At 38.9% G+C, this 12576-nt stretch overlaps 1 protein-coding gene across 6 annotated transcripts; it reads left to right on the top strand.

The window, feature by feature from the left end:
• The first annotated feature begins 284 nt into the window (after positions 1-284).
• On the top strand, positions 285-10182 carry hsd17b3 (hydroxysteroid (17-beta) dehydrogenase 3). 6 transcript variants are annotated; one of them, XM_017030963.2, is made up of 12 exons: positions 285-849; positions 3039-3085; positions 3215-3290; positions 3750-3857; positions 3951-4018; positions 4581-4625; positions 4795-4829; positions 4935-5016; positions 8534-8599; positions 8688-8809; positions 8920-9035; positions 9719-10182. In XM_017030963.2, exons 1-12 carry the CDS (start codon positions 699-701, stop codon positions 9889-9891), a joined length of 1089 nt encoding a protein of 362 aa, XP_016886452.1. In that variant the 5' UTR covers positions 285-698; the 3' UTR covers positions 9892-10182. The 6 variants fall into 6 exon arrangements, with proteins under 6 accessions (XP_016886452.1, XP_016886455.1, XP_024909638.1 ...); XM_017030966.2 differs by having other exon boundaries at positions 8688-8837; positions 9719-9859; XM_025053870.1 differs by lacking the exon at positions 285-849 and adding an exon at positions 857-1499.
• Positions 10183-12576: the final 2394 nt, after the last annotated feature.

Below are 12576 nucleotides of genomic sequence, written 5' to 3'. Positions count from 1 at the left end.
CAACCAATTTACTGTAGCATTACAGAGCAATTTTGTGTTTTATTCCCAACCAATTTACTGCAAAATGGACTGAATTACAAGTAGTTCACACAAGCAGTAACATGTTCTTATTTATAAATAATAATAAAAATAATAAAATTACAAAAATACAATGCTCCAATGTTATCTGAACTATGTAATACATGTATCATTTTAGCTTTTTTATTACAATATTGGTTGGGCTCAGGTAATTGTAAGTAATTGAAAAACTAAGTGTTGTAATAATCTACAGTAAATATTGGAAACAATTATTAAACATGCAGTTGAAAATTTTGTCAAATTATTTTCCTGACTTGAGCTGCTGAGTAGCTCGTGGTCAGTTTGTCTAATTCTTTTCTTCACGGTGACCTAGGAATTTGCAAGCAATTAGGCCTAAACTTCACGCATGTAATAACAAGAAGAAGGCATAATAAGACAGAACAAGAAGAACAAAAACAAAAAATGTCCAGACCACATATTTTCATTGTACTGATGTCAGTTAGCACATTGAAATACTTCAAAAACCACAACTAAAAAAGACACTGAGTTTGAGGTTGCCCCAATGGGAGTGTCCTCTTGTTAAGTCATATCCTCCAAGTGTCAATCCCTTTTTTTCCCTCTCTGGGCTAGAGGTTTCCTCACAGAGCAGATACGAACACAGAGAGACTCTGGAAAAAGCAATGGATTTAATTGAAAAGTTCTTTGTTTGTCTCGGTGCTGCAGTTTCTATCTACTGCGGAATGAAACTGCTGCTTTTCAGTAGAATGCTTTTTCCAAAAATGTGGTTTCCGCTGCCAGAGACATTTTTCACATCAATGGGAGAGTGGGCAGGTGAGCAGCGTGTGCATGGGTGTGTGTTTGCACTTGATTACTTCTGTCTGACCTGCTGTCTTGCACTCTAGGTCATAGTGCATGAGTAAAGTTATAATATCAACTTACATACAGTAGGCCACACAGGAAAAGGAATTAGTGCTTTTGCCTAACCGCAGTGGTAACTGAGGTTCTTTCTATGCAGTTTTCAAGATCTGCTCTTAGTTCACACTGACTTCAGCGAGTGTAAATGACCTGTGAAAGTGACTTGTGATGAACTGGTGAACACTTCATTTAAGATAACAAAGTACTAAGTGACAGCTCATTACTGTCAAACTCTGGTGTCTTCAGGTGACTTATCCATCTGGCACAATTTTGAAGATCAGATTCCTGATCTGACTTTGTTTATATATAAATTAAAGTGGAAAAAAACTAGGTGAAAAGCACACAGTAAGCACTGACTTGCGCCCCAGTCTGTTTCTCAATGAATTCCTGGAGGTCCCAAAGCTGTCTCATCAAGTACCCAGGTTTCCTTTGGCATCTTTTGCAGAGGTTGTTCATTCTCCCACAGTGCTTAAGGCAACCTCAGAGAAAAGAAATGGAGAATTCTCAGCCAATCTCTTTTTCTTCACCCAAGCCCATTTTGATTCAATTCCAGCAGAGGAAAAATGGTGAGTGGAACAACGAGTTCCAGGCTGCATTTGTTGATTTTAAACCATTTTACCTTAATTTCCTTATTAAGTGCACCAGAATGTAAGCTGCATATTTACACAGTGAGATGCTACACAGAAAGATTTTTTTTTCACTTTTAATTAAATATATATATATTTTCCGAACAGTGACTGTTACACGTTAGCTCTTTCCTGCTTCAGCTCCCCGACTGTAGTTGCACAGGGGAGACTTAGTGATCTGCTCCAGGGCCGAAGCTAACATTAGCTCCGGGGCTAACTCCCTTCACTTTGTGCTTGTCTACAGCAGAGGTGAACAGAAACAGGGAAGTTGGGGTCTTTATTATCAGCCACACTGAGCACACCAGAGGGGTCAGTGATCGCTAGCGGTACGAACTTTGTTGCTAACGATAGCGCAATAGGTGGTATTCAGTCATTTTTAAAAAAAATAAAATAATATAGATTAGATTAATATGTGAAAAAGCTGCTATCTGCTCATGATGCACAACAATTAAGTTGAATGAGATGGCCCTTGGTTTTCAAACTGGCTCCAGACTGGTCTGATTCATATTGTCTGTGATGTGTAATGTCATAACTATGAAACACCATCAAATCAAATATAAATACCACTTTAGCAGTTAAGTGCATGGGGTGAAGTGACGTTAAAATAATTTCTAAATTTAAAGGGAACTCCAGAGGTGTTGATGAGGCCATGATTTCTTCAGTGCAGAATCAACACCAAATGAAACATGACTTTATACTAGATCAGTCTTTTTTAACCCTTGGGGCCATACTCTTGCACAATCTGTTAAAAAAAACATTGTTCAACTTCTTTTCAGTTGTCAAGTCCTCACATGCAGCTGTCTGGCAACTGACCTGTCCATGAAGTCTGAACAATGTGTAAGAGGATCTGGAACATGAAGGAATGTTGGAGCAGGACCAGGTTTCTTTGAAGGAGCCTGAATGCACTTTTACTAATTTGTGTCAGAATCCTCAACAAGTTGTTCCTAAATTGTCTGAGGTACCAAGTACAGAGTTGTATTTTAGAAATCTTATATTAATTACATTACATTCAATATGAAGAGTTGAAAAACCTGATTAAATAAAATGAAACACAGCTTCAACACTGGATCAAATATATTGATAAAACCTTTGCAAAGATGTTAGAGACACTGGCTTAAGAAGCTTTGGTTTATAACCAAATACTTGTTTCAGTATTTGTAAAAGGAGAAAAAAGGGAGCCTGAGTTTTGTGAGAGGATGGTGGAGAAGTGAGCCTTTACAAACAAGCAGTTCCTGTTTGCTCTCAGTAAGTCCTTTATCAGAACTAGGAGGAACACGCTGTATTGGTACAGCCTATTATAACAGGACGGGTGTAGTGTTAACGTCAGTAGAAATACCTTCTACAGAGCCTTCTACGGAGTAGCAGCAGAGGAAGAAACATAGAATGCAACTCTGTGCTCCTAGTTCTTGTAGAGAGAACTCCAGGAAAAAGTGATGGAAACTGTTTCTAACACCAGTCCCTGTATCCTTGTTATTTCAGTGGTTACCGGAGCTTCAGAAGGTGTTGGCAAAGCATATGCATTAGCAGTAAGTGCAGGACGAAGTAGAGAAATTTTAAAAACACAGCTTGTATTCATTTTATACAGTTTTTTTTATAAATTAAACCAAATATGTTTAAATTTATTCCAGTTCAAAATCATATATGTTTATTTTTAGTTGGCTGAGAGGGGAATGGACGTTGTTATCATGAGTCGAACCAAAGCAGCACTGGACAAGGTTGCCAAGGAAATTGGTAAAAAATAAATAAATACATTTAAATAATAATAATAACATACGACTCATATCTGTATTTCTCCAGATTACTAACATTACATTACATAGGGGCTGTATTAAGCAGTAAACAAGAGAAGACTTTCCACAAACAGATCACTGATACACATATACTGTATAGACTACACACACAAATATAAGATGAGACAAATAAATATACATATATACATAAATATATATTTTAAGTACTGCACTGTATACATAAATATATTTCCATATATGTATATGTATATCATCATATATTATTTATAAACACACAGACATATATGCTGTATATACTTATGTTTATAGTACTTATATAATATATTATATGTAATATATATATTATGTTTTTGTTTTTACTGCTTTAATGTGTGATGCTGACATGATGCGATGTGCCATGCTTTGTGTAATGTTAACTCTTAGTTTTCATTGGCCATAGGTGAGAGAACAGGTCGGAGGGTGAAAGTCATAGTGACAGATTTCACAAAAGAAAACATTTTCAGCAAAATTGAGGTTCAACTTAAGGACCTGAACATCGGGGTTTTAGGTTCGAAATTATAGTTTAATTAAATCTTGACATAAACAATAAATATGAATATAGTTTTCACACACAAAATAATTACTTCTCATTTTTTCTAAGTCAATAATGTAGGCATGCTGCCCAGCTTAATCCCCTTCAGATTCCTTGAGTGTCCGGACTTGGAGAAGGTCAGTGAAAAGACCACAGTAATGCATTTTTTATAAAAAAGTTTGCATTTGTCATTAAACTACAATTTCAATTTCTTATTTTTCTTTTGCAAAATAACATAAGATGAGCCTAAAAAAGCTAAAAGATAAACACAAAAGCCAAATTAAATTGTCTTACAAAAGAAGCATAGATAACGATTAGAGAATACCTTATTTTCTGGACTATAAATTGCACCGGCCAAAAAATGCATAATGAAGAAGAAAACATATATGTCGCTCTGCAGTATAAGTCTCACCAGTGCCATCTAGTGGCTGTGGTGAAAAATAACGAACACGGGAAATTATATACAGTCTATATGAGACGCACATGAATATAAGTCGCAAACACAGCCAAAGAAGGAAAAATTGCAATTTATAGTCCGGAAAATATGGTAATGTCTCTCCCATTTTTTACAGCACTCTGGATTATTCTCACCTGAATATCAATCCTCAGTATCTGAGACATGAACTCAGTCTCCTGCTAGAAACTGTTTTGTAATGTCAGGAAATAAGCCAAAGTTAAGGTGGTTATTTTTTATTTCAGACAATTCTAAATGTGATCAACTGCAATATGAAGACTATGGTTAAGGTAAGAGGAGGAATAAACTAAATGTAAATGAAAGACATAAAACATAAACACCATATAAACACAAACAGGTGTCAAATGTGTAAGTGTAATGTCAAATGAACCAAACCTAGCACTGAAACAATTATTAAACTCTCAAAACAATCTTAAAATATTTTATTTCATTCTCCAGATGTGCAAAATAATCCTCCCAGGCATGGAGAACAGGTTTCTTCATTTGCTTTATTAGAAGAAAGTGCAAAACAATATAAGGAACAATTTGATGAACACTGAGTTTCCAGCCCTTCATTTTTTTTCTTTCTGCCTCAACAGGAGAAAAGGGTTGATGGTGAACATTTCATCTGGGACAGCTTGTATTCCGTTCCCCATGTACACATTATATGCTGCATCCAAGGTGAGAGAGGCACAATTACGTAATACAGATACGCTGCATATACGTCATACAGCTCATAAGGCACATCCCTGCAATTGGCCTTTCAAAATTAACATGTTAACCAGGCTTATTTATTTGTAAAACAAATCAGTGAATGACTGTTTATTCAATATTCCCACATTCCATCTTCTTATCGCTGCTCAAATACAGTCAATACATATGTTATTATTTACCGTAATTATCGGACTATTGAGTGAACCTGAATACAAAGCACCCACTAAATTTAAGAAGAAAAAAAAAAGTACATATACAACCCACTAAATTTAAGAAGAAAAAAAAAGTACATATATAAGCCGCAAAACCCTCAGGAAGGGCATCTGGTGTAAAACCTTTAGCCAAATCAAGTATGCCTACAACGTTTTCCATACCTTTCGGGGCCTGTGTTAACAACAACCGCCAACAGTACTGTTCACCTACAGGCTACTGGTGTAAATAGGACGAAGACAAAGAAGAAGAGGAGCTGGATTGGGTGATAGAGAGCATCCCCAGGGGAGAGAGAGTGGTGATTGGAGCAGACTTTAATGATCATGTAGGGGAGGGAAAAGAGGTGATGAGGAAGTGATGGGCAGGTTTGGCGTTAGGGATAGAACTTTGGAAGGACAGGCAATGGTAGATTTCGCAAAGAGAACGGAAATGGCTGTGGTAAACAGCTATTTCTAAAAGAAGCAGGAACCCAGGGTGACTTACAAGAGTGGAGGCAGGTCCACACAGATCTGAGGAAGATTAGAGACTGTAAGGTGGTGGTAGCCAAACAACATTGGATGGTAGTGTGAAAGATGATGATGGAGGTGATAAAAGGAAGAAAGTGAAGACAGAGCAGAAGATAAAGTAGTGGAAATTCAGGACAGAGAAATATTTTGAAGACTGATCCTTATTTTAGGAAGGAAGGAAGTGCAGTTCTGGGCCGTTTTGAGGAGGGTGCTAGGTATGTCCTCTGGGCAGAGAAAGGAAGACAAAGAGACCTGGTGGTGGAATGATGAGGTACAGGAGAGTGTGCAGAGAAAGAGATTAGCCAAGAAGAGATGGGGCAGTGAATGAACAGAAGAGAACAGACTGAAGTACAAAGACAGGACAGGGGAGGTGAGGAGGAAAGTGGCCAAGGCCAAACAAAAGTCATATGAGGAGTTGTATGAGAGTTTGGACACAAAGGAAGGAGTTGTATAGATTGGCGAGACAGAGAAATCAAGCTGGGAAAGAAAGAAAGCAGCAGGTTGGGTTAATTAAGGACAGAGATAGGAATGTGATCAGAAGTGAGGAAGGTGTGCTGAGAAGATGGAAGGAGTACTTTGAGGAGTTGTTGAATGAGGAAAATGAAAGGGAACATAGGAATGAGGAGCCAGAAACTATCAGGAAGAAGGTAGATCAGACTAGAAAGGGGGAAGTAAGAAAAGCCCTAAAGAGGATCAAGAGTGGGAAGTCAGTTGGTCCTGATGACATACCAGTGGGAGTATGGAAGTGTTTAGGGGAAGTGGCGGTAGATTCCCTGACTGGGTTGTTTAACAGAATTGTAGAGACTGACAAGATGCCTGACGAGTGGAGGAAAAATGTTCTGGTGTTAATTCATAAGAAGGGTGATGCACAGAGTTGTAACAACTACAGAGGGATAAAGTTGATGAGTCATACAATGAAGATTTGGGAAGAAGTAGTTGAAGCTAGGTTGAGGCAGGAAGTGGAGATTTGTGAACAACAGTATGGTTTCATGCCTAGGAAGAGTGCATTATTTGCCTTAAGGATGCTGATGGAGAAGTACAGAGAAGGTCAGAAGGAGCTACATTGTGTATTTGTAGATTTAGAAAAGGCATATGACAAAGTGCCAAGGGAGGAATTGTGGTTTTGTATGAGGAAGTGTATGAGGAAGACACTAAGTCAGGAATGGCAGAGAAGTATGTTAGATTGGTACTGGACATGTATGAGAATAGTACTACAGAGGTGAGGTGTGCTGTTGGAAGGTCAGAAGACTTTAAGGTGGAGGTGGGATTACATCAAGGATTGACCCTGAGCCCCTGCTTGTTTGCCGTGGTGATGGACAGATGCAGAGAAGGGACAGTGGATACATTAGTAGAAGAATGCTAGAAATGGAGCTACCAGGTAAGAGACAAAGAGGAAGGCCAAAGAGGAGATATGGATGCTGTGAGGGAGGACATGCAGATAGTTGGAGTCAGAGTAGAAGATGTAGAGAACAAGGTGAGATGGAAAATGATGATACTCTGTGGCAACCCCTAAAAAAAAAGAACAAAGCGGAAAGGAAAAGAAGAAGTACATATACAAGCCGCACCTCTCTATAAGCCACAGGTGTCTACGTTGTAACATGGGATATTTACACAGGCTAACACGAGTGGTTACACGTTAGCTCTTTCCTGCTTTCGGCGCCCGGACTGTAGTTGGAATCCAAAGAGGGGACTTATTGATCTGCTTCACGGCCGAAGCTAACGTTAGCTCCCTTCACTTTGTGCTTTTCCACAGTAGAGGTAAACAGTAACAGGGATGATAGGGTGGTATTATCAGCCACCCTGAGCACAACAGAACATAAACAGAGTTTTAACAGCTCCTATATAACCAACTCATGCTTCAACATGACAGGGTTTAAACTGCTCTCAACTTTCGCTACTGTTCGCATTCGCCTACCATTCTCATTCGCACGTGAAGTCACAGACAGACATACGCTACTAATATAACACACAGTAGCCTACCAGAAAAGTCATTGATCACTACCGGTTTGAACTTCGTTAGATACGCTACTAATATAACACACAGTAGCCTACCAGAAAAGTCATTTTCTGGTAGGCAAAATGACTTCTAAGTTCAAACTTAGAAGTTTGAACTTCTTTAGGCCATAAAACCCATAAATTAGCCGCATCCTTTTTTAAGCTGCAGGGTTCAAAGCGTGTGAAAGAGGATTATAGTCTGGAAATTAAGTTACTCACTCTGTGGGAAAAACATTTTCATTTCACCAAAGCTTGTCAAATTTAAAATACCATCTTGACACCAAGCATAGGGTTGTGGAGCATTCAGTGGGAGACACACATCAACTGACCAGCATGAACGGACTATAAGCTAATATATAAAACAATCACGAAAGTCTTGAAAGACATCTTTATAAAAAGTTACCTATATATTAATAATTTCATCATTTTGATTGGTCATGAATAAAGCCAGATGTGAATCACAGACATTTATGTGTTATTCAGAATATATATATTTACTATAAGCTAATATATAAAACAATCACAAAAGTCTTTATAAGACATCTTTATAATGTGAATGTGAGTGTGTCTTATCAAACAATATTTATATTGGTTTGTACTTTTCTATACGGACACAGTGACTGCAATAATGGCAGCACATTTTGTTTTTTTTCCACATCATGTTTACTTTTATTTTATCGTCGTAACATACACTGAGGCTTTATTACCGTGAAGTACTGTAGTTTTAATCTTCCTAAAATCTGTTCATGTTTATAACCTGCATGTATCTGTAGGTGTTTGTAGAGAGATTTTCTCAAGGTCTTCAAGCTGAATACAAGGATAAGGGGATTATTATACAGGTAATTTGATGTGACTTTAATATGATATTAGATAATTTGATTTTACCTTCTTTATTTAGTTTTCCGTTATTGTTTTTTGTTTTATCAGGTAGTGGCTCCATTTGGAATCTCCACTCGCATGACCGGTTACATCCAGACCAACGCAATGACTCCATCACCAGACAATTTCGTTCAGAGCTCCCTGCTGTACCTCACAGCTGGAGACAAAACGTACGGCAGTGTCTGTCACACACTCATGGTTGGTCTGGCTCACACTTGCTGACGTTGTCTTGCACATCAAAAAGTACTAATATTATGTTCATGTGAATGCGTGTACATAGGCCTGGTTACTGCAGTGTATCCCCACCAAGATCCTGTACTCAGAATCAATGTTACAAGGCCTACAGGACTATGTCCAGAAGCTGCCCAAGGAACCAAACTCTGGTGCAACTTGATGGTAATGTAGCAACATTAGAAAACCTATTTATATCTTATATTATTGTTATTTTTACACTGACAGATGCTATAGGGCACTCTCGGCTTGTGTACCAATATCTTCTACTCCTGTACCACTGAAAATGTACATGTTCGTTATTTTCACACTGTGAGCCATTAGAACGATAGTATAATAATGAAGATGATCTTGTCTTGTACTGTTTGTCTTTTTTGTGTCCAGTGGTCTGCAGCTTTCAAAACCAACAGAGACCTCTTTATTGAATTAAATTCACAGAGAGACATAAAACACATTTCAACCATTTAAATGATGGCAAAAGTGCAGTGTATGGAGTTTTAATTAATGTAGTAATACTACAAATAGAATAGTAATAGTACAAAAAAAGGTGCATACAATTCAAACACAATATAAGTCAATATTTAGTATGACAGTAACTGCACACATGATCTTGAGTCAAGAGTACAGTGCATTAATATGCACATGATCTTGAGTCAAGAGTACAGTGTATATAGTTTTAACCTTGACTTGTGTATAAATTGACAGAATTTTCTTATCTACTTTTAAAACTGCTCTGATTGATCAGTGATAGTTTAAAGCACAGCCGGGCTATATCACAGTGAGCCATGGCAAAGATGTGGCTCAGGAGCCACAGGTTGAAGAAGTCTTACCTCTCATGTCTTCCCCAGGTTCATCACTTCCTCTACACCATCTATACACACCTGTGTTTTACCTCTACTGCCCTCCTGTGGTTCCTATTTCTCTGATGACATCATCCTTCCCACTGGTGTCTTGTAACCAGTCCTTTCCCATATGTTTATATATGGCAGATACACTTGTCCCTGCTGATCCTGGTGCCTAATTTAGGTATAAACACAAGAGAGCCAGTGATTCTTGTGACTCAAAGACTGTTACTGTAACTGTTTTGAATCAGTGCTTTCAGTGTGCTATTGTGATGTTGACCTACAAAATGCACCAATAAAAGGACAGCCAGGCTGTTCAGACAGTAGAGAGGATGATCCTCCCCTTGCCATATAGTGGAGATTGAAGGAAACACAGCTTAAGGAGGACATAGAAAGACACAGGTCAGACTGACGCTGAGCTCATATGATTTAAGTCTGGACTCAAGCTAAGACAACATCACATATAAGCGGATGTCTTTCACTGTTACTCACATATAAGCGGATGTCTTTCACTGTATTTCTTCATCAGACATTTGCTGAGACACTTGTTAAACCTCACAAGTCTGTAGATCAGGGGTCCCCAACCTTTTTATGGCCAAACTGCACCAAGGGCAATATTTTGTTGTACCTTGTACCTTTGTACCTTTGTTTACTGTTTTTGGTATTCAGCTAATAGCCAAACTAATAATAACAATGATGAATCAGTGCATAAGTAATTTAGAAATATAATATTTTTTCGAGTTTCCATTAGGTTAATGACATGCTTCTACATGCTTTTTAGTCTGTTTTTAACGTTTTCTTATTTTTCTTAATTTCGTAAGTATTGTCTTATCTATGGGAATCACCAGGAAGCAAAATTATTTTAACGTTATTTGTTTTTGCTGACAAGATATAATAAAATAAAGTTTTCCGTTTTATTAACCGCTTAAAACTGTTTGGATACAGTAATACCCACGTTGGCCACGAGAGGGAACAATAGTATAGTTTAGAAGTTTTCCGGGGATTGAACCTTTGGATGTGCAGAAAACAGAGACTTTCTTTAGTTTTAATATGTCTCTGTCAAAGTAAACAATAGATCGCTGTGTGTAATTTAATGTAATTCCACCATTTTTCATTGCTTTTAATCAGCGGGGGTTTCCACAAGGTGTGGCGTCTGTGGCTTTCTTTACCTGTAGCTGAAATGAAAAGTTGTTTACCTTGATTGCTCTAGAGCTGGGGCTTTCCTTTGAAATTGAGCACCGGTGCAAACACCTTTTAATTTGCCCCTCTCAACCCTTGTGCGGTCCTTCACATTTTTGTACACACCGCTTGTCGTTGCAATGATTTTCATCTTGTCCCAGAATATGAGTATTAATGAATATGAGGAAAGGGTGGCACAAGTCGTGCAGTACAGGAACATACACACGCACACATACTCACGCAAGCACACACAGACACACACAGACACTAAGACATATTAGGTCTTGGTGACCTGGGGGTCACCTAGACCCGAAGGACCTTACAAGGGTTAATGCCCCCCATCACCCAACACACAGAGAAACACAATCACAATCTAAGCTTCACCTAACAAATTTTCAGTGTGCGGAAGAATTTCCTCTTCATTTGCCCAGTGATGACTTTAGCATCAGTGGGATCATGTTACAAAAATGTTAGGCGAAAATTGCGGTAACACCTCCGGCAGATAAGGGGCTGGTGTTTGGACGAGGTCACGGAAAGTCTTTGTTCATTTCAGTGGCTGTCTGTCTGCGTCTGACAGACAGGCAGTGGGTGGCCAGGCCCATCTATTTGTGCAGCGTCTGTGCCCGTGAGCCCAAGGGGAAGTGCAGAGGGTCTCTCAGAGGGTGTCTTTGAAGATGCTCCCTGTCTGAGTCCTCTCTCTCCTGTTGTGTCAGTAAACAGCAGAGTCCTAAACAAGCACACAGCCACTGCAGCCCACCCAGGAGCAAAGGTCAGGCCTTCTAACCCGCCAACGCAAAATCCACTCAATAAATACACACTGAACTCACCTCACCAATCGGTTTCCAGGTGTTTAGATTACTACTGACGCTCCAATGAATGTATTGAAACCCTAAAATCCATTTCTATATACCATGCATTTCTGATGCCAACGTTATATTTGGCAGCTTCTTCTCTCCATGTTTTCCATCTCCTGAAATGCCGTGCCTGCCCATGTGACATCCTAGCATAAATATTTGAATATGTATACTAAATGATGATTATACTGGTTGAAATATTTCTGTGTTTGTTTATGCTGCTGAACACAGATATTATCTCTAAGCAAGGAGACGTGTGGGAAGTTATTTATCGCAACAGGAGTAAAACTTACCATTTTTATCGTGTACAGGACGGAGGTCTTTGAAACTCAAGACGTTAATTTCAGCCCCTCATCTTCCACAAAAAAAAGTGCTGTCAGAAAACAGGCTCAGAAGACAGAAGATAAGAGAGAATAGATGGGAGAGGGAATGGCTGGAAAAGAGAAAGACATAATTGGAGAGGAGGGAAAAGAAAAGGCCAGTGACTTCTCTGACAGCCCTGTGCACACATGTGGCTAGGCTTTGCTTGCATAGCCTCACTTCTAGGCGACGGGCCTTGCAAACATAAACAGTGCAGAGACTGCAGCTGGAGGAGAGAGAGTCAGCTGCCTGCTTACTGAGACTTCTCTACACTAAACAATGGATCAAGTGATGCACAGGACTTTAGCAATGCAAAGTTATGTTTATATCTGCGCTCTCTCAATATTTACACCGTAGAAAATCACAAAACGTTCCATTCCTTTTGTTCTGGACCTGGCCAAAGAGTCTTTGTCCACTGTCTTTGTCTCTCTCTCTCTCTATGTGTCTCTCACCCCCTCTATCGCTGCACAG

This window comes from Cynoglossus semilaevis, unplaced genomic scaffold (genome assembly GCF_000523025.1).
Source record: "Cynoglossus semilaevis isolate Cse_v1.0 unplaced genomic scaffold, Cse_v1.0 scaffold880, whole genome shotgun sequence".
NCBI lineage: Eukaryota > Metazoa > Chordata > Actinopteri > Pleuronectiformes > Cynoglossidae > Cynoglossus > Cynoglossus semilaevis.
This window is presented reverse-complemented; position numbering and strand designations above follow the sequence as displayed.